General features: G+C 38.9%; 2 protein-coding genes across 9 annotated transcripts in view; one reads left to right on the forward strand and one right to left on the reverse strand.

Moving 5' to 3' along the window:
* The window catches only part of fmnl2a (formin-like 2a), a 42,239-nt gene extending 38,492 nt beyond the window's left edge, over window positions 1-3,747 (forward strand). For 2 of the 7 annotated variants that reach the window (XM_023951087.2, XM_023951090.2), the window contains 2 exons: window positions 157-276; window positions 2,226-3,747. In XM_023951087.2, the coding sequence (XP_023806855.1) occupies window positions 157-248 (92 nt within the window). In that variant the 3' untranslated portion in view covers window positions 249-276; window positions 2,226-3,747. Of the gene's footprint in view, window positions 1-156; window positions 277-1,807; window positions 1,905-2,225 lie in introns of all 7 variants that reach the window. The other 5 variants (XM_023951086.2, XM_023951089.2, XM_023951085.2 and 2 more) reach the window with 3 other exon arrangements.
* Window positions 3,748-4,352: 605 nt separating this feature from the next.
* On the reverse strand, window positions 4,353-17,526 carry prpf40a (PRP40 pre-mRNA processing factor 40 homolog A). Of its 2 annotated transcripts, none has more exons than XM_011489711.4 (27): window positions 17,396-17,526; window positions 14,338-14,418; window positions 14,088-14,228; window positions 13,321-13,404; window positions 12,919-12,937; window positions 12,805-12,824; window positions 12,666-12,707; window positions 12,452-12,562; window positions 12,141-12,261; window positions 11,906-11,930; window positions 11,488-11,745; window positions 10,413-10,518; window positions 8,576-8,640; window positions 8,306-8,470; window positions 7,336-7,444; window positions 7,092-7,242; window positions 6,837-6,970; window positions 6,638-6,752; window positions 6,254-6,345; window positions 6,039-6,155; window positions 5,751-5,888; window positions 5,551-5,646; window positions 5,392-5,478; window positions 5,215-5,305; window positions 5,071-5,132; window positions 4,829-4,981; window positions 4,353-4,744 (listed from the first exon to the last, which is right to left on the reverse strand). In XM_011489711.4, exons 1-27 carry the CDS (start codon window positions 17,396-17,398, stop codon window positions 4,655-4,657), a joined length of 2,676 nt encoding a protein of 891 aa, XP_011488013.1. In that variant the 5' UTR covers window positions 17,399-17,526; the 3' UTR covers window positions 4,353-4,654. The 2 variants fall into 2 exon arrangements, with proteins under 2 accessions (XP_011488013.1, XP_011488012.1); XM_011489710.4 differs by having other exon boundaries at window positions 12,666-12,710.
* Window positions 17,527-26,394: the final 8,868 nt, after the last annotated feature.

Below are 26,394 nucleotides of genomic sequence, written 5' to 3' on the forward strand. Positions count from 1 at the left end.
TTATTTTGAAGGACGTTTTTGGTGCAAACGAGTGCATCCAGATAAAGCAGTGGGGGGACCTGCTTCATGCTAACAGTGCTAAACCCAGTAGAAATCTGCTCTTGTATTGTGGCTGTCATGTCATCCTGGCTGTTGTCCCTGTCATTCTCAATGCAGTGCTGAAGACCGTGCCCTTTACCGCCCGCACAGCCAAGCGCGGCTCTCGGTTCTTCTGCGAGTCCGCTCTCAATGAGGAGTACCATTACTAAGCTTATAGATCACTCTCTCTTCTTCAAGGTTGCTGGATGAAATATTGTCTCCTTCTTTTGACCCCCCCCCCCCCTCCCTCCTGTGCATGCACCTTCACACCTTTTAACCTTCGACCCTGAGTCTCACACTGCATACAGGTTCACCACAGTCTCTGAGGACAATGAATGCGTTTGTTGTGTTTTTGTTTTGTTTTTTTTCCTCCCTGAGCATGACAAGGTGTTGAAGTGTTGGATTTCCCCTGCATGTAGCGTTCACCACCATTCACCCCCATTACTTCACCAACAATGGCAACACATAATGTCACAGTTTCCAGGAGAGAAAGAGCATTACTCTGAAAAACAGGCAGGATGCTGCCATCTAGTGGCTATAGATTGAAAATGAACAGTGAAAAAGGAGCGGGAGTTGTAAAAATGGTGGCATATAGAAGCAGCTCCACTGCAGGTATGACATTTGACTGTATCAGAGACCTGGACGTTGTGACTCCTCCCTCATTTCCTTCTAAACAGGAAGTACCTCAGAGACACCAAAATCCCATAGACTTCTATTGCAAAATGAACAGCTAATACTCAGTTACTCTTTCTGTCAGAATACGCTGCTACTTGTTTTTAACAAGTTCATATATTTTCTGTAGTGCAAGTTTTTCAAGGCCAATCATATGCCTCAAAAAAAGTATTGAACGTTCATAGCATTTGACAATCTCCCACCTCCGCCTGCAAGTGCCAGGACAGTGGCCTCACTCCTGATTGGCTCCATCATGGTGGTGTGCGTATCACCAAAATAATGGCGACTGAATGGACTTCATTTCATCTGAGCCTGAAATACGCCACGTTCTATAGAGGGCGTCACTCTCACTCGGCCCAGTTCTCATATGCAGTCAATGGTTACGAGTGATGTAGTGATGCGTATCTGTGGCATTATCCATTGCAGTTTTTCATTCAGATATGAACGATGATGTGTTGTTGCACTGTTATTGTTTTTTGCTGCATGCTCACTGCTTCATCTTTGCTACAACCCTGCACCCCCTTTATGCACTGTTCCGGCCCCCGCCTGCTGCATTCGCTTGTCTGTCAGACGTGTGCTGCGCTGCTGCATGTTGTGTTCAGAGAAATCCTTTGTGTCTTGACCCCGCAGGGGTGTGTTTGTGTGCTGCTAACATGCATCCAGGTTGTTGCACTGATATTTTTTATTTATTTATTTATTTATTTTTTTTACTGTTGTAGTCTTGAAAAACTTTCCCTGGCTGCATGCGCGCTGTGGTTATTTATTAATATATTTTGGTGGGGGTGCATTTATTGTTGCTCTGATGTTTAGGGGGGGTTGAAATGGGCTCATGTCTTCTCTGCTGGTAGCCACTTTCCAAAGCAGTTTGGGTCCACTAATGGAAGTTTGCAAGTTGAACCAGTTTAACATCCTCCAGCGCTGTCCTCCGGTCCTCCTCCCCCTCAGCCTCCCTCTGCTCTCGCTCTGCTCCACCACTGTGAACGCCTCGGGCCGGCAGGCTCCGGTCGGCCCCCTCCTCCATTTATTTTAACCTTCCTTTTGTCTTCTTTTTATCCAGAACTAAAGAAGAATAATATTACTAAATTTCCAAATGTCTACTTGAGGGTAAGGAAGTCCTCCAGTAGCCACCCTGTAGTGGATGTATCCCCAAAATGGCAAGCATCCCTTTATTACTTCCAAATTTTTGTGTGGAATCCTTTCTTCCTGGACACCCCGCCTGCTCTTCCTGTCTTCACTTCCTTATTTATAGTTCAAATTGTTTGCTGTTTTAAGTCTTTTTTTGTTTTTTTAATTAAAAGAAATCATAAAAGCTTTCCTATCGTCATGCAGAGGTATCTTGATGTGTGTGTAGATCTTACGCTGCTTTTGAAAGTTAGGCTGCCAGCACTCCTGAACATGTGGGCTCATCCGACAAGTCTGACCCGATGACTGACAGGTCTTTTGTCCAAATCCATCCCACCTCTTTCCCGACCCAGATTTGAGGAACCAACCATACCGGCGAGCGGACGCCGTGCGGAGGAGCGTCAGGAAACGTTACGATGATCAGAACCTGCGGCTGGCGAACAATGGAGAAATAGTCATGTGACGAGGGAGCAGCGAACGTGAAGAGGGAAGGGAGGGGAGGATGGAATAAAAGCAAGTCAGGTGAAGGGGGACGCGCATTTGTAGCATCTATATTTGTACAAAAGATTTCCTGCGTGTTCCGTCGTGGCTGCGTTTCACAATGAAGGAACTGGAACTGAATTTGTCTGAAAGTATGAATCACTTTAGAAGAGCCAAGTGCCTAAATTAATGTGTATTTTTTGTGATTCTGTTTCTTTAGTATTTTTTTTTGTATAACTCCACTTAAAAGCAATACACCCCGACCTGGCTTTAATGTTTAAATGTGTCAAACTGGACATGCATGGGCCTTTGGAGCCGTGTGAATAAGAAGTTGGAAGGATAACATAGAATGTACGGGACCTGTTCCCTTTAGCTGTTACAAACTTTGTTTTTTCTTTGTTTTTGTAGCAAAATGTCTCCCGCTCTGTGTCTTGGTACATTCCGGCGCTCTTATCCATTCCACTTTTTCCCCCCACATATGAGGAGTCTCAGTTTTACTTAAAGGGCTGATTGAAGAAAACCTATATTTGTACGACAGTAGCAAGAAGAGAAATACAAAAGAATAGCGGACTAATGTGAATTGTATTTATTTTCTAAGTTAAAGCCACACTGACGTCTTTATAGGATCATAGATAAATGAGGGTTCACTAAAACTACGTTTAACAGGCCTGACTTTGAGTAGCTGCAGAGGTTTTTGGGAGCAAATGAAGCCGACTTTAAAACCGCAAAGCAACAAACTGCATGACTTAATACAAAACTCGCACTGATTTCATCAAAACTGGACAGAAGTGACTGTTTTTACTGGGTCTGCTAACAACACAGGTTTTTCTTACGTCACTGTAATTATGATGTATAGTATTTAACTGCTTAAAAGATTCGTCGCCACCTCGTTTTCTGTTTATATCCACTCAAAAACTGGACAAAAGCTCTCATCACAACTGCTTTTCATTGTACCGACATTTTGCTGTTTTTTATTTTTATTTTATTTTTGGTTATAATTTTGTAAATATTGTTTAAACAAACTCCTTGCCTTGTGTTATCCAACTTGAATTTTATTTTTAACTTATAGATTTTGTTTCGTGTGTATTAAATTAAGCCAAGCGGACAGTGAAGGTTTGATGTGAGGAGGCGGGGCTTTGTGTTCAGGTGTGTCACAGGTAAACCATGCAGAGAGAAAACCTACTCTCCAGACCTCCTGTCCTTCTCTCTGAACCACTCAACTTCTGTCTCTTACTGTGTCAAACTGGCTAATGCTGTTTTTTTTTTTTTTATTCTCTCCAAAAGATTATCATAGAAAGCTTCTTCTCAGTTCAGAATAACAATTTTTTTTATAACAATGTGATTATGAGATTTTCAAAAAATACAATAAACTATTGACATTAAATATAAAAAAAATCACTGTTTTATTGACAATCCTTTCATCATGCAAGTTCTGTATTTTTGCACACATGTAATGGGTGAGAATGTTAGATTTGTTGCAATCATTTCATATTCATTTGGTTTATCGCATATTTATTGAATAAAATGTGTACATTTTTGTATTACCAGCAGCAGGATTAAAAAAAAAAGTTGGAAGAATCAAAACATCTTTTTAGATTAACCTTTAACATCCAGTTGACCTGAAAAAAAGAATTATTCGACGACTGTCTTTATGGGTAGGGATGCAAAAACTTATGTAAAAAATATTTAAAAGAAGTTAAAAATCTTAATTATAATATACTGTCACTTGTTTTTTTGTTTTTAAAAGACAAATCCATTAAAGGAACGAAGTTGGTATTGCAGATTTGACAATACTACTTTTAAGACTTAATTCCAATTGAGAAAGCCCCGTTTGTTTTATTTCGTCAAAGTTAAAGACTGTTTTAGGCTCCTACAATGATCCTCTTATTTTTTTGAGACATATGTTGAAATTTAAAACCTAAACACTCCAGTTATTTTTTGTTGAAAGAAAACAATATGTCAAGATAAAAGTGGGAAAAAATACATTTGCTGCCCGTAGATTTCAGGTTGAACATTTTATTAAATGCACCAAAATTGGCATTTCTTTTGATTATATTTGCACTGAAGTCACAAATTGGTCAAAATGACAACTTGACATTAAGATATGCCTTAATAAAAAAAAAGTTAACAGAAAACATGTACAACTACAACCGCTAAAGTAAAATGCTCAATGCTAACAAGTGAAAAATTTCCAATTCAGTTTCTTGCTATCAATTAGTCTGAAAATGCTCATAAGAACAGTGAGGGAGATTCCCATAAACCGAAGGGCTTCTTCAGTCCAGCATGATGCAGTCGCTGCAGGCTAAGGTGCATCCAGCTGCTCCAGTAAGGTTCTTCTTCTTTTCTCCAGCTCTCCTTCACTCAGCTCACTGCCTGATGTATCCCAGCCGCCCTGCTTAGACAAACCACAATGGTGCTATTTGACATTTCAGGGCGCGATGACACAAACGTGTTCCATCGTAACGCCTGAACAAACCTCTTCCTTAGCCGCTTTCCTTTTAGGAGATTTCTGCTTGGAGTCTGGGCGGGATTTCCCTCTGGATTTGTCCTCTTTATCCTTCTCTGCATCTTTTTCCCGCTTCCCTTCACGTTCTCTCGTCTTCTTCTCGCTGTCAGAATCTGGCGAGGCCTGTTTATCACAGTTATAATGAACTCAATGGATATTATGGCATGCTTCTGAAGATGCCGTGTGTGTGGCGAAAGCTCCGGGACACTTACAGACTTGTGGCGCCTCTTCTTGCCCTTCTTCTTGTGCTTCTTGGATTTTTTATAGCTCCTCTCTGGTAGAAAATATCCAGGAGTCAAACACAGCTGCATTTCTGTCCTGCAGCGAGGAATCAATCCAACAACAAAAACACTCACCGGACTCTCCACTAGTTGATCGTTCTGATGGAGATTTGGACTGAGACCTCTTCTTCTTCTTGTGGTACTCCTCTTCCTCAGACTCAGAGCCCTGTTAATGTGTAAATACGTCACCAGACTTTACAGAATTGAAGCTGCAGAACTTTGTATTTAAGTGCTGAGAAGAGAATCGCTAACCGATCTGGAGCGAGATCTTTTCCTGTGGTGCTTCTTGGACTTCTTTGAGTGCTTCTTTGTCTTGGAGTGGTGATGCTGACATTCATGCTGTGAAAAAGCATTGACTTTTCTACATCACTTTTCTAAATAACACCACCCCCCCCGTCCCGCCAGCCTTACCTCCAAGACGTGCATGAAGTCTTTAAAAATTCGTTTTCTCTCAGACTCCAGCGTGATGTCCTCAAAGGCCGCCTCTTTCACAAACCGCTCCCTGACCTGAAAGAGTTAAATGTCACTCATCACAAAACATTTAGTTAGATCCAAACTGAAAAGGAGGGACAAGGATATAAATAGGACTGCTGTGTGTGGAGAATACGTACTCCCTCCCACAATGCCTCTGGTTCCAGGGGCGGAGTGGCTTGCTTTAGCATGGTCTTGAAAGCGGCCTCTTTTCTTTTCATCTTGCGGGCCTCCTCCTTCTCCCGCTCCCGCTCTCTGGCTTCAGCCTTCTCCAGCAGCTGCAGAGGGACGGAGGAAAACAAAATAAGAAAAAACTGCTTTCGATTTTTAAACAAAGTCTCTTTAGGTCAGCTATTTTGTCCGTTAACAGATCATTTTGACAAAACATCAGCAACACATTTAAAGCTGATTGAGGGGAGGAGTCATACACTGTTAAAGGCCAGCTTGATATTCCCTGCATCCAGTGTAGCGGCTCTCTTATCTGAGCTGATGATTGATCCGAAATCATCAAAGCTGGTGTTCACTTCAACCATGAAGCTTTTGTCCTGAGGAAGGACGGATATGCAGAGAGGTAATTCTAGAAAGCTCTCTGAAAACAATCACCATAAACTGTTCTAATGATAAGCTGAACCACAATCCTAACCTTGAGGATATCTTTAATTATTCTTTTTTCGTCATGGTAACGAGCTTTTAAGTCTTCTACGTAGAATTTGAAGAGGTCCAAAGGAGTGGAACCTGCAGAAAAACACAAATGTATAAAAGTTGAAATATCAAGAAGAAACAGAACTGCCTTAAATAATAATAAAAAGAACAATTCAGTTAAGATTAGAGGCTAAAACATGAAATATTTCTCACTTAGAGTGAGCTCAATGTTCATGTTAAACATAATTTCTAAAAAAAGGCCCTTTAGGATGTTGTCAGTGTTTCTCAGCTCAAGTGGCAGACTGCACATGCGGCGTCCACGTGCTCCAGAGCACCGAGTTCACTTCAGACGTGCAGCCACATGTGCCGCGTCCTGCTGTCATACCAGGCTGTCCCAGCATGTTGGCGAAGCGCATGTCTGAGCTGAGGGCAGGGTACATCTCCATCCAGGAGGACATGGAGTGAAGCTGACCGTGGTCATGGAGCTCATCCAGAAATTTCTGAAAAGGTTTTTGCACAAAAATGAGATTCAAACAAATCCCTTTGCATATGAAACGCTCCGTTGTTCCTTGTTCCTCCTTCACCTGAAAGGACTCTCTGTTCTTCCGTTGTCGTCTTCTTTCTCTAAGAAGGGTCTTTTGTTTCTCCTCCTCTTCCTCCTTCTCCAGGGCCCGTATGTGCTCCTCGAAACAAATGAGGGCATCCTCTTTATCCATATCTGCAGGCACACAACAGCACAATCAGCGGAGGATCTGTGGCCGTTTCACAAAAGTCTTCTCACTTCCACATCTTTTTATTCAACTGTACAAACAACAAAATGTGAGTTTTAGTTTTCATACTCTGCAGCTCTTCATCCTCTGCAAAAGTAGGATTATCGAGCAGGTACTGCTGCGCCTCAGACCACGTGGTGCGGTACGTAACATTTGCCATGTTGTCTAGAATGTTCTTCAGAGCTTCCCAGTTTCTCTTCCTCAGCTGCTTGGCTTGTTCCTGGATAAAACATTAACCACTCATTTCACTCTGTGCCACTGTAGAGATGACAAACTTCAAAAGGACTTTTTCTTGACTGAAACAAAGCCTTACTTTCTCCTTTTTAGCCAGGAAGAAGAGCACATCTTCATAGATCTCAAGTCTGTCTCTCTCAGGAACGCAGCTCCACACTTCAAGCTCTCCAAACATCTGCTCTGCTTTCCTGAAAGATCCACACAATATATAACCCACTTGAGGGCAGCATTTCACAGGCCACACTTCCCTTTCATGCCACGGTTTTTTTGGTTTATGCTAGCTGAAGCATCCGCTCAAGCAGAACTAAATCCAACCCCATGAAATGATAACATGAACGGTTCAAAATGTAAAAGACATCATAACAGTTGAAGGAATGTTTCATCTTCTAGCGTCATTAAAGTTGGATGCAGACGTTGGAGAAAAAGTCCTTTTCCAACCGCCTGTTGTGTGTCATGTCAGACTGCAGGCTGGTGCCAACACAACTCTGGAACTGGCTTGTTGTCAAGGTCAACAGTCCAACAGTTCTGGTGACTTTCACCCGCATGCTGAATCAAAGAGGGGATGAAATGGATGCTAGATGCAGATCTGCACGCCGGTGACACATGCGGAACATTTCTGTCCCGTTACAGGACTTTTTCCTAATATTGCTAGGCGGAAAATAAAAATAAATTAAGGCTTTAGCTCAAGATATTATATTAGCAAAATTAACAGGGAAAAAAAAGATTTTTTTGTCACGTATAGATGGCCTTTTTTCTAAGACAGGGAGTTAAAAGTTTTATTTTTTTAAAACTGTCAATTAAAATTATTTTCAGTGAAGCAAAATGACCAAATAAGGTTCAATTTTTGTGAAAAAGATTTTAAAATAGCAGCTTAGGGTGACACATCCTACAGTAGGCTAAGAGGAACCCAACAGGTTTGTGTCCGTCTGACAGTGTGCAAAAGCCACAGATGACCTTTCCCCGATTCCGTCTGCATAATCACATCGACAATTCACAGCATCACCAGCCTGCCCCGCAGAAACACTTACTGCAGATTGACTAGCACTTACTTGTATCTGGTGGTGGACGTCATCTTTTCATGGTTTTCCAGGAATCTCTGAAAGGTCTCTTTGGACTCCTTGTATTTAATCCGAGCCTCCTCCTTTTCTTCCTTTTCAGTTTGAACTTTGTAGGCGTTGAAAGCTTGCTTCTTTTCGCTCAGTTTAGGAAGTGCACTGTTTGTTTGGATAAAAAAAACACAAAGGAGAATTGGAGGTCAGAGATGATGCAGCTCTGACCCAGAATAGTGGGATAAATTAAACCCGCGGGGATACCGTTACCTGTAGCGAGGATCATTGATAATCAGTTTCATGGCCTGTTCCCAAGAGGAGTTTGATGAAACGCCCTAAAACAGAGGAAATCACACCGTGACGGAGTCAAGTACAAAAACGGAAATTATTTGGGAAGGGGGGGGAGTGTAAACCCAAAAAACAAAGGGAAGAGACAACGATCTCTGCTGCTCACAGTCAATACATTTCCTTAATTACTAATAGATGCCAGGTTAAGAGGTGTGAAGTGGCAATGATTCAAGAAGTGCCACCAAGGACTTATATAAGTGCCCTTTCAGCCACTTTCCCAGGGAGTAAGTCCTTCATCCATTATGAACTGATTCCACTATGTGCCTCTGTCTTGTCAGTTGTCACAGTTATTCTAACTCACTGAGGCATGCCGATTTCTCTCAGTGTCCTAATCCCAGCCATCCCCGTGCCTGTGATCCAATAAAGCTAATCATAAAGACGGAGCCATTAGGATCTTGAAGGAAATGGCAAGCAATCTCAGTGGAGAGCCTTGTGCACTAAATTAAAAAGCAACTAAATATAGTAGCGTTAAAGGTGGGCGGTGCTCAGCTGCTTGCAAACTGAACACACAACACGTTCGCAGCAACAGGAGGTGAAGCTTAGCAGACCTCCCAGAGGCTAAAGAGCAGCAGACGGATTAGATCAAGATCCGAAGCAAAGAGGAAGCAACTATAAATACAGACAGAAAACCGAGATAAGCAGCACTTTACACAAAAAGTCTCTCAGTTTAAACAAAGTTCTATTTCAGATACAAAATGATAAGGCTAAATCTGTGGTTTACACACATAAAGTATGAAATACTTAAAAAAAATATAAATAATTTTGAATATTTAAATTGTTTAAACAGAGAATCCTTTAAAAATGATCAACAAAGCTCATCTTTCTGTCCAAGCCAGTCTCCTAAGCTACGTTGACACACACAGTCAAGCGCCCACTTCCAATCAAATGTTTACATAAACACGGGTACAAAAGCGTTTTGGGCGTCCGCGTTCAAAACTCTTGTGTTTATGAGTAGCTACGCAAGTTTCTATGTCTTTGGGCTCTATGTACAAAATGCAAGGCCATTAAGTTAACCCAGTTTGAACTTTAACCAATCAGGGACCTGGATTAGGTAGTGACGTATGGATTGGCGTCCCTTTAAATTCCCGGAAGCTGTTTGAAAGCTGATCATGGAGGAGAAATTAGGAATTGTGGCTCGTGGACGGGCGCACCAAGCCTCTTCCAACTGTAGGTGGCGGACATGTGCTAGTAAACAGTTAAAAAAGAAGCCCCCCCCCACCCCCCCCACCCCTTGTGAACACCATAGGCTAGCTGCACATTCAAGAGCGCGCGGCACAAACCCGTTGTGTCCGTAGCCCGTGTAATTTGGCATTTCAGGCTTCTACGTTCAAAACTCTCGAGTTCACGTATAGCTACGCACGTTTTACAACCATTTTTAGGCTCTACAAACAAAACGCTTGGCCATCGAATTTTGACCAATCAGGGACTATGATTTGGTAGTGACGTATGGATTTGGATGATCTGGTTAGCGCAGACATGGCGACGAGCCTGACAACGTCTGGATTTGTTTTTCAGCTAAAGATAAACCAAGACTACTCTCCTGACATAACGGTAATCCATACTCGCTATTGCAAGGAAACTAGCTAACCGTTCTTTTTTTTACCCAAATCGCACCGCTTCGACATTTTGCACTTAGCCTCTTCCAACTGTGGGGGGTGTCCATGTGGTAGTAAACAGTACAAAAAGAAGAAGCCCCTCCCTGCTCGTTCAGTGTGAACACCATGGGTTAAACATCAAAATTCCTGCTTTTATAACTCACCTTTTCCTTCAGCAGCTCTTTAAAAGCCTGCTTGGCCTCTTCCTTGGTGTTCCATTTGTAGGTCTTCTTCTGGATTTCCGGCGGCTCTTCTTTTGTGACCTTAACACTGAGAGCCAAGAAAGATGTTAGCTGCGAGTCTCTGATGAACCACAGTACGAAAATTTCCTGCCACCCACTGACCTACTTTAAGATCTATGTAACATTATCTTGATTTTCTTGTCTAAAAATATTGTTCCGGTAAATAAATAGTTTATGGCTTGTTTTGTTGCAGCAGTGTGTGAAACGCTTGGAAATGGAAAAGCACTTAGTGGCTGTTTGATTGCAAATGTGTTTTGGATGATGTTGCACTGACCTCTCTGAACTTTACACCTCCCTCTGTATGGAGTATTTCTACAGCAGTTTTTAGTAACACCTTACGGTAAAATACACATGATCCTGATGCATTTAGAAATCACTTTTCACTATTTGGATTATGCTTTGCTAAAAGGTTAGTTCACAATTTAAAATATGACCAGTTATGATTTGACTGGAGATCTGAAACGGATGCAGCAAAATACAAAATACAAATAAGTTAAAAGATTTAATTTTTTAAAAACACATAACGGTAAGTAAGAGTTTGTAAAAAAAAAAAAAAAAACAACAGACACTAAAGGCTCAACTTTACCACCCCAAAATACTATTTGAAGTAATGGAAAGGCATCTTTCTTTGTCAAACTGCTGCTTGCTAATGCAAATTGGGATCAACATAAATAAAACTGCCTTTAATGTGAATGTCAATGACTTATTTATTTATCATCACTTGTAATAACTTCCAGTCTAGCTCAGTTAACATTTCTGCACTTAACTGCTTCAAAACTAACCATCATTTTAAAAGCTTAGCAATCTGTCGCATCTGTCAATAATAGGAAAAAGTTTTACAATAAAAATGAATAACTTCCTTTACTCATTTTGATGTACCTGTGGTGCACAGAAATCATTTGTTCGGATACAATCCTAAAGACTTTTAACAGTTCAGGGCTGAAAAACATAGAAATGGAACTTTTTCTTTCAAATATTAGGGCCTGTAATGTTTTACCTTGCTGTGTTCTCTGTCACAGCTGAACTCTCGGTGGAAACCACAGGTGCATCTGTGGTCTTAACCTCAGCTGCTGGATGCACGGACACCTGGGACGGTAGCTCCTCTGAGACGACTGCTGCTGCAGCAGCCGCTGCTGCCGTAGCTACAGCGGTTGTTGTTTCCACCTCCGTCACTGCAGCCAACGTAGCAGTGTTGTCTGCCTGCACTGTGGGGGTAGCAGCAGTTCCTGGGGTCACAGCCGCCGTCTCTGCTGTTCTGAAATATAAATATATATATATATAAAAAGCTCTTTTACTACCACAGATGCTTTTATGATTACCAAGAAAATGACACATTTGGGATGATGACTTTTGAAACATATCGGAAGTAAAAAAAAAGGTGTAGAAAGTAACCCAGGGAAAATTGAGAAACTTACCCGTTCTCCTCTGCTTTGATCATAGCTGGAAGAGAGAAAATGGGTTTACTGTGAGGGTTCGGCTCTCATAAGAGACGAACACCGACATGATCTCACTTAAGGAATCAATGTGTTCCTGCATTTGATCGTGTAGCGAGTCAAAATGCAGCTTATGAAAAGTGTCATTCACTAAACATCCATGGTTTGGATTTGCTTTATTCTCACACAAAAGGCTGAGGAAACGACAACTGTTTACCTTCGAGGTCCTCCAGCTCTTTGGGTTTGGTCCATCTGGATTCCTTCGTTTGAGAATTGTAGTAATATGGCTTTCCTGTGTCGGACTTGTACTCCTTCCAGTGGCATTTAGACAAAAGTTGCTACAGAGGATAAAATTCAGTGAAGTTTGATTCTGGTATAAAACCTCTTTTTAAAAGAAAAGAAATTATCTTATGCACATTAATAGCATTTTATAAACAGATTCTGACTATATTAACTTGGGACAGTACTATGAGCAGTAAGCTAAGCTGCCCAGTTCCCTCGAGCATCGTGACATGAGCGTTTTTGTACCTCTGCAGGAGATTTGAGATCGTCAGGTTTCTCCCATGTGGACTGTTTGGTCTCGGTGTTGTAATAATACGTTTTCCCATCCAGGGATTTATGTTCTGTCCAAACAGACTTCTAAAGCAGAAAACACAACAACGTTAAAGCGTCCCTTTCCGTGTTAATGCAACATTTTTGTTAGAGCCAAGGTAAAGACTTTTGTTTTGAAATGTGAACCAACCTTCTTTGGTTGCTCTTCCTGTGAAGCTCCATTTGTGGTGTTCTGCTAGAACAAAGCAACAAAAATAAATTCAGAAACAAGATGAAATATAAACAGGAAGTTAGTCAATTGTATGAAAGTAGACGCTGAATCCACTTACAGTTGTTCCCGGTGCAGCAACTGTCAAAATCAACACAAAAAGAGAGCATAGGCTTGAAATGCACATAACAGCAGTGAAGTAAATTAATCATAAAGATATCATTAAGGATTGTACCTGTTGTATCAACACCAGGCTGAAAAATAAAAATCACAGAATTAGTCACCATTTAAAAATAAGAAACATTAAGTACAAGTGATAGAAATGAAACAAAAAAGGTTTTTAGACTAGTGTTAACGCTCTAGGAAAGCAAAAACAAATTCATGCTTTTCAAAAATGTCCTCAAGTTCCAAAATCCATTTGACCCATTACATAAAACCGATAAAACACCTTCTTACTCTACAACTGAAAACAACTCGAGACTTTCATGCAGTTTTAACTTCAACTACACATTTCAACGTTATGGAATATAACCATTTTTTTGGAATTTATTTAAGAAGATATTCTTGAATTTGAAAAATAGCCATGTTTTTTTACAGTATGTTTAATAAAAAGAGGAAAAAAGATTGTGAAAATTACCGGTCCCGTTGGCTGTACAGTCGCAGCTGGGATGCGAGGAGCCATCATCATCCCTGGTAACATAGGTGGCAACATGCCTGGCATCTAATAAAAGGAGCATCATGAAATATTAATTTTGCATTTCCATACTAGCAAGTGCAGGCCTAAGCAATAACACTCTGAATGAGAAAGCATGACCGTGTAAAAGGCTTGATTTTCAATGAGGAGAAAAGAAACTTTGAAGCCAAGTATAGCAAGCTTGTCTAAATAAATCCAACCACAGCTTATGCTCTGTGAACAAACAGCTCCTTTCAGATCTGTAGGTATGTCACTTGGCATAAACTTCTTTCTAAAAATCTTTTAAAACCCAAATACATTTGTGACGGCTGTGGGGAAAAAAAAAACATTAATTCAATTCTGAAAAGTGATCTGAAGTGTTTCAATCACAATACCATGTTTTTATTGAAAAAAAAAAAACCCAAAACAATCAGATCGCATTCATCTTCACATACAGATTTTTATGGTTCATTTGAAATTTTTCTGGCAAGGTCGATTTAATCTTTGCTTTCATTTAATTAATCTATTTGTATCTTTTGATATTTATTATCGTCATTAACTATATTTCTGTTAGCATCTTAGTTTTACAAAGCTATGCTCTCAAATGTAACTTTAGTCACAGCATTAATGCAACCATAAGCTGAATAACATGAATAAATAACGGCATCCAACTTCTTGCAACACATTGCAGAAGAAGCTGCATGGGCGGTACAAATGTCATACAATCATACCTGTCCCAATGGTGGGGCTGCCATAGGAGGCATTATGCCAGGGGGCATTATACCAGGAGGCATAGGAGTCATGCTAGGTCGCTGACCCATAGGGGGCATTCCCATCGGAGCAAAATGAGGTGGTATTCCTGGCGGTCCCATCTGGTGAAGCGAAAGAGAAAAAAAGACAAACATAATTCTTATTTACTCCAAATACAACAGAGAAATAAAAAAGACAAAAACATATTTTTGAAAATTATCCATCACTCACATATGGAGGAGGTATTGTTGAGGGTGGTACAGCCGGATAAGCTGGTGCTTGGCTCGGACCATTGTTAGCTTCTGTTGAAGACTGTTAAGAAAAAGAAACAAAACACAGTCAGAACTCATAACTTGTACTTTTGGAAAGTCCCTTAAGAGTCAATTATTTAGGAAAAACCAATAAATCTAAATCCTCAAGTTTATTGACCTGCCAAAGAAAATATTTAAAGCAAAGCAGTATAGAAACAAACTAACTTAAAGTTAGCATTGTAATTACATGAGGACAAATATCATTCCTTTCATAAAAACATGCATAAGTATTTTAAAGTCAATCAGTATAAAAAAATAGCAATCCCAATATTTTGATGATACATTTACTGATATATTAAAAAATATATTTTGTTTAAACTAGTCATGACAGAATTCCTACAAAAACAGCATTTTATAGGATTTTAAAAATTGAAAGTGATTATGGTGTTAAATAAACAAATCTCATTGCTAGGATTTTACATTTACTGTGCACTTCAATGTTCTAAATCCTAATTGAAACCAGTTTAGACTTTCATTTGAAGCTGGAGTTTTAAAAGCCAAGCTAAACTAATTAAAATTAGTAATTTAAATGTAATAGGTTCTCTGACTGGCTAGACAGGCAATATTTGACGTCATACAATGGATTTTTCAGGGGGACAACAAATGAAGTAACTAAACTGTACTCTGTGTTCCTCCAAGCATTTCAATTCTGAGATAGAAATTAAAAAGATGAGAAAAAATCTGTTGCAACAAGCCACTGTGAGTTTTTAAGACGATCTGCCAGAAATTTTTTTGCGCGGTTTTAAGTTTCACCCTAATATACCCATGAAAAATAAGGAGCAAAACCAACGACATCGTTCATGACAGAAGTTGGAGTTTTAGGTGGGGTGGTCCAGACGTTGTCAGAGGTAATAATAAAAAATCAGGTTTTATCTACAGAAGTCATTTATATTTTCAGCCGTTAGTTCTGCAGCTGTTTTTAACACTTTTTTCAAGTGTTTTTTTTTTTAATACAAGGCATCAAGTTAAACCAGAAAGTCTAAACTGAGCAGGTAAATGGTTAAACAAGGGGCTGTAAATAAAATCCAAAGATTCAGGAATGAAAAAAAAACACTGGAAAGTGAAACAGTTCTTAATGGATGGCTAAAGTAAAAACATGTCACTTAATAAATATGTGACTTTGGGGAGGGGGGGGGATTCGTGTTAAAACAAGAGTTTTAATTTAAATTACTTTAGAGATACTCACTTTGGTTTTATTCCTACTCTCAAATATATGCTCATTTTAATGTTTTCTAATGTGGAGGTGATGGGATCAGGGAGTTAAGAGCATTGTGTTTTTATTAGTTTGATGTTATTTTTATGAAAACAGCATTGGCTCTTTGATTTTTTGTGTGTGAAGACCTTTGCAATAATAAAGTATTAAAAAGTGCTCTATAAATAAAGTTTGATTTCATTTGCTTTATTGTGATTATATATTTAAACAATCTGTGTTTAAAATCACTTACAGTTGAAGACATTGGATCTATTTACCACTTGAATTGTATTTATATAGAATAATCCAATTAAGAAAAGATAGAAAAGAAAGTAAGAATTCTTCGGCTTGATGGTGTTATAACAAACAAAATATTGTTTTATTCAAACAACTACGTCTGTGTACCAGTTTTATCCATTCGTATCTACAACATACTTTAGTGGGATTTTGTTAAAAAGCAAAACATTTACAGCATGAGTGGGAAAATTTTGCTCTATTTTAGGCAAGTTTTTTTTAATCTACTTTTAGTATTTTCGTTACTTTACAAATAAGATGTTTTTTTTCTATTATAGTTAGTGGAGGGAAATGATTCACTTTAGCATACTTTTTGCAATAGAAATGATCCATTTACCATATCTTTCTACTCTAAGTGGACATAAAAGCTTCAACGAAAATAATTTTGATCAAAATAATATATGTTTAGATTTGTATAGAGCAGTTGCTTTAACTACCCTTCCCCACAATTTTTGAGACAGAGGCAGAATTCCAACTTTAAAGTTTTTTTTTTTTTAGCTTTCAAGTTGCTTTTCACAGACTGTTAATACTTTTCAACTATGTAACAATGCATTGAACTCAAATGCTAGTCATACTCCTGTTGAGCTGTGACACCTGAAGCTGATTTTTACTGACAAATATAACATTTTAACCATTTGTAAACATTTAAACTTTAGTTGAACAGTACTTCTAGTTCTAACTTTTTGGAACTTGGCCTGTATTGTTTTTCTTTATCTAACACGTTAAAATAGAACATCTACAACTTTAATCAATTCAAATTACATGCACAATTAAATGTATATCCGCAGGAAAAACAATCTAGTTATTCATTGTCAAGATGTTTTTCCCCCAAAATAGTCTTAAACTACCACAGACAATTTATTTTAAGGAAATCCATTTAAAACGTTTATAAATAATACATTTTTTTAAAGTGAGCAAGTTATAGTTATCGTTTAGGTTAACTGTAATTTCACAAATAAACATATAGGTACAAAAGTGTAAAAATACATAATTTTGGTCAATAAAAAAGTATCTCGTGTAGATAGATGGATTATCATGAAATATAAAAAGTCTGTCCCTATTCTTAATTACCCTTCCTTCAATTCTTAAGCATCAGTTAATGATTGTTATAACGAGGAGGACACGGGCTAGGTCTATGCTCTGGCTAAGAAGAGTAAGAGAGGCAGCGATTGTGACCTTTACACCAAACCACCTTTACATAAAATGCATAAATTATCTACTGCCACACTGACAGAACAAAATTCATTTTACAATTGGGAGTTTATTCTTTCCTTATTAGTGTTTCTTCTCATGGTGATAGTCGATGACATGACGCTAACTCGGCTAAATGCTAACAAAAAAGCTAACGTCGCGGTTTTGTTGAAACGTCTAGCCCCTCTATAGTAAAATAAGCTTTAAAATAACCTTCAAGAAGTAGTGAATTTAAAGCCACAAAATGCATTTAGCATATAACATGAAAACAAAAACTAGCACTTGAAGCAACGATACTTACCATGTTGTCTCAATGAGCCTTCGACAAATGTGAGCATCAGCACCTCCCAACAAAGAGCGATACGATTGGTCGACGTTGCTTCCGGCGCAAAGAGGTCAAAGTTTGTAGCTCAGTGGCGTTAGTTTGCGCTAAATGTGCGCAGACATGCGCATCAACGGGGATGAGGGGAGAAGAATTCCAGATTTATGAGTTTCAAAGGGAAAAAAACACAACACAAACGAACTATATAACAAATTAAAAGTAGGGCAAATAAAAGAGTGTGGCTCAATGTAACTTTTGAGTCAAATGTTTCACTTAAAACATCACACATATTATTATGAAATAACTCATATGTCCATATGATTGTAAATGGTATAAAATGTGTTCACTCTTTTCTTGACAATTACCAGACCTGCTCAACATCTAATGTAACCTCAACCAATTTAGAAATCTGAAAAGGATATTTTGCCAAAATAGGGCAGAAGAAATGCCACTAAAAGGCTGTTAATTATGCCAAGAATAGTCTTATAAGGGATTTCATTATCTTTATTCTTTACTAGGTACATTGAAAATGAGTCGGGTAAAGATGACTATACTTGAGTGTAATGCTGGTTGCCTTACACAAAAACGGAAAGAGCTGTTTTTTGATTAAACATCATGTAGAATTTGGAGTAGCTGAAATAAAAAATAACAATAACAAATGAATCAGTTAAAGATACATTTATCAAATATTTTCTTTTGCTTTGCTTTAAGCATGGGGTTAATTATTGATACTACATTTCACCTGTCGTTTTTCTGTTTCTTGACAATTAGGTTGATTAGATGTCTAAACCAGGGCTCAACTAATTCCCACTTTCCAAATAAACATTAAAAACACTATATTTATAAGAAAAATAGTATTGTATTGGATTCATCTGCGCTTTTCCAGACGCTCAAAACCCTTACAACATGTTTATTATTCATTCTCTCCTCATTCACACTTGGTGATGGTAACTACTGATGTAGCCACAGCTGCCCTGGGGCAGACTGACAGAGGCGTGGCTGCCAGTATGCGCCTATGGTCCCTTTGACCATCACCGGGGCATTCATACGAATTCACACACCAGTGGAACCACACTGGAGGCGGGGAGGGTGAAGTGTCTTGCCCAAGGACACAACGATAGTTGACCGGGGGGAGCAGGGATCAAAACGCCGACCCTTCGATCATTGGCCGACCTGCTCAACCGCCTGAGCCACTGAGTGCTTATGATCTAGTCCTAACCCAGTTCGCCAGTACCTCATCTTTGTCTGTGCTATTGATTCACAATATATGAGTTGGTCAATGTTTGCTGCAGGCCATTTTGAGGCAGTGAGTTTTGAGTCCAGCATCCTGCTGACCTGCCTTGCAGGCACTGCAGTCTCATCTGACAATTGGCTTCCTGTCAAGCATAGCCACATGAGCTACCAACAAAGCACATCACATTTAGAGTCTGTTATTCAAGTTGCCCCGTAAGAATGAAGAGACATAGGTTTAAACATTTAGTTTATTTAGGGGAAAAAAGCATCTCATAGTCTTGGTTTAAAGCTGAATATTTCACTAAGAACCTAGCTTTTTTTAATGTTTTGCACATTTTAAAATGTAGAACAAAATAAAAGAAATCCATAAATAAGGGCTAACACAGTGTGATTCTCAGCTTGCATGGATCGGCGTGTTGTTGCCTCCCAACTCCGTGAGACTACATTTGTCCTTGTTATAACCCCTTGTGGTTGTTCTCAGACAACATAGCTCAAAAATATTGTGCATCCTGCTTCATCTATAAGTTTACCCAGTTCTGCAGACATTATACAATATGTTCACAAAACTGTATTCCCTCTGTGTTCCATCAGCACATCCATTTAGTGATAGGGCTTAAAAGAAAAACTATTTCTGGTGCAATTTCTTGCGAGATTGCAACCATCACATGCAACTCATAAAGCTGTTGATTGATAAAGACATGCTATTTTCTCTCCTTTCTTTTTGCAATAGTTAGTGATTCCAGACCATTTAGTTTAAATAATATCCCCTGGTTTGTCTTTTTCAAAATTCCTCACTCAGCAACCCTTGTGCTATCCTAGGCACTTTAACATTGGGAGTTGGGTCATTTAGACCCACTAGACAGTGCGCTGAACCTTTTTTCTTCAATGATTTGTGATCTTCACTGGTGTCCATGGATTACATGAAATCTTTCCACCTTTATCCACCTTTGTTATGGTAGGGATAACACGTCAATGTAAGGGTGGGGTCATCTAAGATAGCACAAAGGTTAAACACATTAAAAGTCAAAAGATAATAAATGTCTAAAACTATATAACTGCTTTATACAGTCACTTTTCACACTTTAAAAATAACAATTCTGAGACAATTTATTCCCAGCACACAAAACAGTGGCAGACTGCCTGGCTCAGAGATAAATATTTTCGATGGCAAAAATTTGACATAGTTCTCTGCTCTTGTGAGCTCCTGCTGCCTGCTTTTCCTCTTTGAAGATGGATGAAGTCATATATTTGAGAACGCTGCCATCTGTTAAAATACATTCTTCCATCTTAAGTGGTTTGTCGTCATTCAGACAGGTTGAAGTGGATGATTGGAGACAATATGAGGCGCATGTTATTAGTATTCTAGTCATACCAGAACACCAAAATTAGTGTTTTTACAAATCAACAAAGTTCAGAGTTTTGTCTGAAAATTTGCCAAAGGTTGTATGAGTAAAGTCTGTTTACATAAAAATGTATTTTCACCACAAGCGTGGACAAAAAGCAGCACTTTCTTTGCTTTCTGAGTGAGATAAAAACAGTAAATGGATCAGATCGCTGCCAGATAGACAAGCTGTTACTGTCGATTGCAACACTTTTTTTAGGAAAACAAATAATGTTTTATTTTGTGGCTCAGTAGAATTACAAGAGGGCAGATGGAGGATTTATTTCAAATCCGTTGGTGCCATGCAATTGTGCTGCTGTGTGTTTGTCAAAGTCCAGGTTTGATTAAACAACTTGTGTCAGTGCAACAACAAAAGTGTGTTTTCCTGAATGCATTTATTTTGTAGCATCATGAACTTGGAGCTCAGTCACGGAAACGCAGCATGAATGTCCAATTCGAGGCATCTACTGTAGAAATCGAGAAGCAGCGCTGTTTTGATGAGAAGATCGATTCCCAGCTGTGGGCACTTACGGTCTGCAGTGTCTGTTGCCTGCAATGATGTAATTGATTGCAGAAAGAGGGGGCACCAGTGGGTGCACCAGGAAGATGACAGCAGATTTTGGCGGAGCAAAATCCGAGCAGATTTTTAAATGGGCCATCATGCACTGTCTCTGGCTCTGAATTTCCCATTGCATTCTGTGCTGCAGTCAGACTTATCAGGGTGGCATGGTTCTCCAAATTCACTTTGCTTTTGGAGCAAGTAAATATGGAAGCAACGTTTTCAGTTGGTAAATGAGGTCTTTGCAAAAACTCATGAAAATTTGAAGCTTGAGCTTTGTCTGGTTTCTGGCAGCCTATTTAGCAGCGCAAAGAAGCGTTTTTGTGTGTATGGTAGCTTGTAAAAGTCACAACACATCTTTTAAACAGTACAAGCAAGCAAGAGTTTTTGTGACAAACTGATGTCAAAAGCATAATAAATAAATAAAAGATACTTCACAAAAATCTTCCCAGTGTTTGCATGAAAAAGACTTGTTGCATGCTTCATTACATAAGTGAAAGCTTGGTTGTGATTAATAAAGGCTTGTACGTGTGATGCAATTCCATACTTAGTGACAATTTACATCCCTTCAGCATCTCCATTTGAAGATAAAAAGCTCTGCACTTAAATAAGCATCAAAGAGACACATGTTAAAGCACAGTAAACAGCACTGTTGACTGTGGCAAAAACATGAGTCCTACTCTAAGTCTCACAGTCATTAATAGTCACCAGAACTTATGTTCAAACACACGATAGATGCTTAGTCCAAGGATTTTTCCCAGCTTATCTCTGCGAAAAAGCGGATGGGCGAGAGAGTAATCTGTGCATCAGATATGGCTTTTAACCACGCCGCTCTTACAAGATTACTTTGAAACATCAGCTGCTTTCAAGAGAGAAACCGGATTCCAAATCATACTGGTTCTATCTGCAAGAAAACACTTTATTTAACCAAAGGAAAGGGAAAATACACTGAATCAATAAGCACATTGACTTCCACTGTTGAGTTGCTATTTGACAACCCCAACTCGCACCTCCCACCCCACACTCAGAATATTATGTTCAGGACATGAATGAGTGGTCAATTAGCTATTGCATTGCTCATTTGTCTCATATTAACACTCTGGCTGTCACTCAGAAGGAGTGACTCGATTATGCTTGTGAATGTTTCATAACCCAAATGTGAACATTCCGTCGAAGGTTAAACTATTAAAACCGTCTTTGGCTCTGATGTTTAGTCATGTTTGCAAAACTCTGAAATATTGCTGAGATCTCTTTCGAAAGAGTTAAGTCAATGACCCCCAAAGGAGCCCACTGTGGGTAGTGTACTGTAAAGTAGGACAAATTCCTTGGGTCCTTTGTCCCTTGTTACATTTCACAAAAACTGAAACGTTTGACAGCTGTTTTAAAGAGTCTGCAACTCTCAAGAATGTGAACACACATCTGGCAAAAGCAATTAGACACACAAGACTGATCAACCAGAGGTATAAAAGCAGAACATTATGTTTTTGAGGCTTTTTTGTTTTTGTCTGGTTTTATTTTGAAAGAAGGTAAATGAAATAGATTTACAAAATGCATTGTAACAGCTGTTAAACTTCAAGCTAGCCAGGGGTCGGTTTGTAAACAAATTTTCTACGTGTTACAAAATGGCTTAAAAAGGAAAAAAAGTAAGGTAAATAGTAAATGGATTCCAAATATGGCATCTTTTTAATCTAGATAAACACGCTAAAATGTTCCCCACAAGTCACCTTTACACATCTAAACCATAAACAAATGTAAAATTCACAGATTGACTGATTAGAAATGTGTGTTTTTGTTATTTATATGATCCCCGGACAGTTAGTCAGTCTGTCACAGGGTCTCAATCACACACCCATTCACACTCACACCTATGGACAATTTAGAGTTGCCAATTGACCTATGAAGCATGTTTTGGATGGTGGGAGGAAGCCAGAGTCCATGGAAAAAACCCACACATACATGGGGAAAACATGCAATCTCCACACAGAAAGGTCCCCCACTTGTGTTCTATTTCAGGTCCCCCAGCTGGAACTCAAACCAGGGGCCTTCTTGCTGTGAGGCAAGAGCGCCAACCACTGCTCCACCATGCAGCCCTGTGAAGCTATCAATTTGAAAATATTTCTTTGCATCCTTGTTGATTTTAGATAGTTTTAAAGAAAGCGTTTACAGTTTTCTGTACATGCATTGGTGGACTTGAGGACTTAAGTATGCATTGGATAAAATTAGATGATGCCATGTTTGGTTTCTTCATATAAGATTTCTAATGTTTTTGTTGACAGCGACTTTGAGAAGACTATTTAGACTCAGAGGTCACTGTTAAGTTCTGTTTTCTGAACTTGAATTAATATGTCCGCATTTCTAGCAGCCACATTTTTGATGAACATTTAGTTTTAAATGCTTGATGAATATCCTTTCACATTTATTGCACATTGGTTTCCTCTAAAAAAAAAGGTGTTTTCCTTTGTTTTTAATGCAGATTCTGTTTGTTTGTAGTTCTTTTTCTAGTTTTTTGGACCCTTTTTATTTTTTCAACTGTTTAGCTGCTTTCTATTTCCCAAATAACCTATGTGTATTTTTTTTATTGGTTGTGCCACCGTTTTGGGGTTTCATTGTCATATTTTGAGTTAAGTTTTGTCTTGTTTTAGTATGTTGTATTATTCTTTTCTCATTTTCAATGCATAGTTATGTTCATTCAAAAAAATCACTTTATCTTTTTTTTATCTTCTCAGGTTTCTTGTACTAATTGTAAGAATTTTTTCTCTCAAGTATTTTTTCTTCAGTTATTTAGGACAAATTTAAATGCATCTTTGGATTGAAGCTCAAAAAATGTCTTCAATTCTTAAAGATCCTTTCTCTTTTGTAAGGCTAGATTACTCCAACTTTTGTGGTTTCTTCTTTGGCATAAAGCATATTTTTGTACTTACCTTCTGGAGGAAAGTACAAAAATATCTGAAGACCTCACATGGAGACTCAGATACCTTTAAAAAATGGCACTAAAGTTGACATTTTAACTTTCACACACATCATACGTTAGTGAAAGAAGTTTGTTCATTCATGCTTTCTATGCCTTTCTATTTTTTTGATTTGAACTCCCTTCCCTGACCCATATTGAATACTTGGTTTCAAAGCCTCCTTGGAGCTCAGGAGGCACTCAAAGAGCCAGACTGACCCATTGTCTCCTTGGAGTGGTGACTGACTGCCACCACATCATGGTATTCAGCAAGCTGAGAGCACCTGCTCCAAATCTGCAATGAGCATGCAGGTTTTTCTGCACACAGCGCTGATGGAAACGGTGCGCGCACATGAAAAATAATTACGTGTCTGGAGCTTGTGGGAGTGACTCCATTAAAAATCCTCGCTTCTTTAACTTGCTGACATATTTGATATATCATTACTTTGCTGCCTTGAGTTGCCACTGGTATGTAATTATCTGGGGTTGTGTTGTTTTTGCTGCACTCTGTCGCTCTGTTGAAGTTTGTTTTCAACAATTCTTACCTGCAAAGTCATTTCTCAAGAGATTGTGACAGTTTTAAAAAACCTGATTAGTGAATCATAGAGGAGCTGAACAGTGTCCCAGGTGCGCATACAGATTTCAATTTTCTTTAATAGGGAACTCATTAAATAAAGGCATGCTCAGCCTGTTTTTTTATTTTTAGCATTATTATGACAGGATCCAGCTCAATCAAATTTTATCTCAATTATTTCATTCTCATACTGCTTTTCACATTTTAAATTGCAAAGGATTAAACTCACGTCAACATTCTTTCAATACTTTATACCTTTTTATTAATTTACATTCCTTTATGGCAGCTGATCGGACCTGTTTTAGCAATAATCCGTGATTGTTAATTAGATAGCATTTCAAAGCATCACTCCCTGCCAGTCCTGTTACATTCAATCCATCCCCAGTGCTCCATTTCCCCTTATCTCTTGGAAACAGTTCGGCTGAAGGCACCTCTCTGCTGCCTCTGGTTTAGGATTGCACTCTCCTGTTGGCTTTACTCACTGAATGATTGTTTTGTGGTGATTTCAAGAGACCCTGAAACAGCAAGTCTATCCAGTCTGAGATGAGACAGACATTTAATAAAAATAGCATTGCTGTTTTTTTTTTTCATTGTCTCGCCTTGAGCTACAGCACTGTCACTTGAACGTATTAAGGGATATTTAAAGAAGGAACTTTTGAGAAATCCTACTTAAAATTGGGTTTTGTTTTGTTTTTTTGAAGATTAATCAGCAGTTCAAGGCAGGACAGTTGGACACAGGAAGAAGGGATTTATTGTTGAAGATGGAAGTGGATTAGGAGACTTACAAAGACTTGGAGGCAGGGTTGAGTCAGGATGCTGCTGCTGCTCTGCAGGGCAGACATGTATGAAGGAAGAGAAGCTACTAGTTTCTGGGGTAGTTATGGCAACCCTGTTGCTGCTATACTGGGTTGTGATATTAGTCCATCCTCACATTTTAAGCTTTATGTCGGAATCAACTTGATTAAGAGTATTTCTTTGCTTGTAATTATTTATAGAACATCCTTTTCTGTCTTTATTCAGTGTAAATCAGCTAAAGTAACAGTTATAAATGTGCTCTCTCTCTCTCTATACTGTAATTAGATGTTCCATTTTCATTTTGCACGCTTTCCTTTACAACTTTAAAATGAATAACAACTCAGAATGCTTTTAAAAATTCAACCTTCCCCTTCTCTTGGAGACAGCTTGCGCCTCCAATCTGTCTAGAGGTCAGACATCTCGCACATGTAATTTGTTACATCATCTAGACCCCATAGGCTGAACAATCTATGGGAACAAGACCTAAACTTACAGATTCCAGACGATATTTGAGGTATGAGTAGCTTATCCACTCAACATCCATTTGTATATGACACTGTCAAATCTACTTTCTCTTTCGGCTTTTCCCATCAGGGGTTGCCACAGCGAAACAACCTCTCTTTCGAGGACGAGTCGCATGGTTAACTTGGCAACGTTTTACGCCGGATGCCCTTCCTGACGCAACCCTCTCAATTTATCCGGGCTTGGGACCGGCACAGAAGCAGAGAAGGGAATAGGGAGCAGCCCGGATTCGAACCCTGGTTTCACGGACGGAAGGCGCCGCAAACCAGCACGAGCACTGTCTAATACAATTTAAAATGTTCCATCTGTATTTTAGCAATAATCCGTGATTGTTAATTAGATATCATTTCAAAGCATCACTCCCTGCCAGTCCTGTTACATTCAATCCATCCCCAGTGCTCCATTTCCCCTTATCTCTTGGAAACAGTTCGGCTGAAGGCACCTCTCTGCTGCCTCTGGTTTAGGATTGCACTGGAGCCTACACCAGCCACTGCTGGACAAAGTGGGGGTACACCCAGGATGGGTTAAAAAGTCACCCCCTTCCATCTAATTTAATCATTGCAATCCCCTTGTCCCTATATGGAAACATTTCTTGAGCATAATTAAAATTAAAAGCCAAAACCAGAAAATGTTTTTCATTTTCAGAATGAAGCTGCATTTGTTGACTCAAAATTAAAAAGAAAAAGCAATCTGCCAAACTACTTTTTCTTTTTCTTCTTCAACTCCGCTCATTCTGTCACTTAATGAAATGATAGAGAAAATTGTATTTGACATTTCACTTTCAAAAAGTTCTTTGGTAAATTTGTAGGAAAATTCAATTAGAAATATCTACTTAAAAACAATCAATGGAACATAGTCCCAATAGATGAAGGTTGGCTCAGTGAGCATCTGTTTTTCTATGTTTACTGTGACAGGTTATTTTAAAAGTCTAGTAAATATTAGCTAAAGTTTTCAAAGCAGAAAAATA

Source organism: Oryzias latipes, chromosome 21, assembly GCF_053564925.1.
Source record: "Oryzias latipes strain Hd-rR chromosome 21, Olatipes_Hd-rR_3.1".
In the NCBI taxonomy this organism is placed as follows: domain Eukaryota; kingdom Metazoa; phylum Chordata; class Actinopteri; order Beloniformes; family Adrianichthyidae; genus Oryzias; species Oryzias latipes.

What these genes read in the sequence shown, in the direction of transcription:
- prpf40a (XM_011489710.4), bottom strand. An exon ending in TTGCTGCACCGGGAACAACT is followed by an intron (nt 12,711 to 12,804) that starts GTAAGTGGATTC and finishes GCTTTGTTCTAG; the next exon opens with CAGAACACCACAAATGGAGC. An exon ending in TAATTAAAGATATCCTCAAG is followed by an intron (nt 6,156 to 6,253) that starts GTTAGGATTGTG and finishes GTCCTTCCTCAG; the next exon opens with GACAAAAGCTTCATGGTTGA.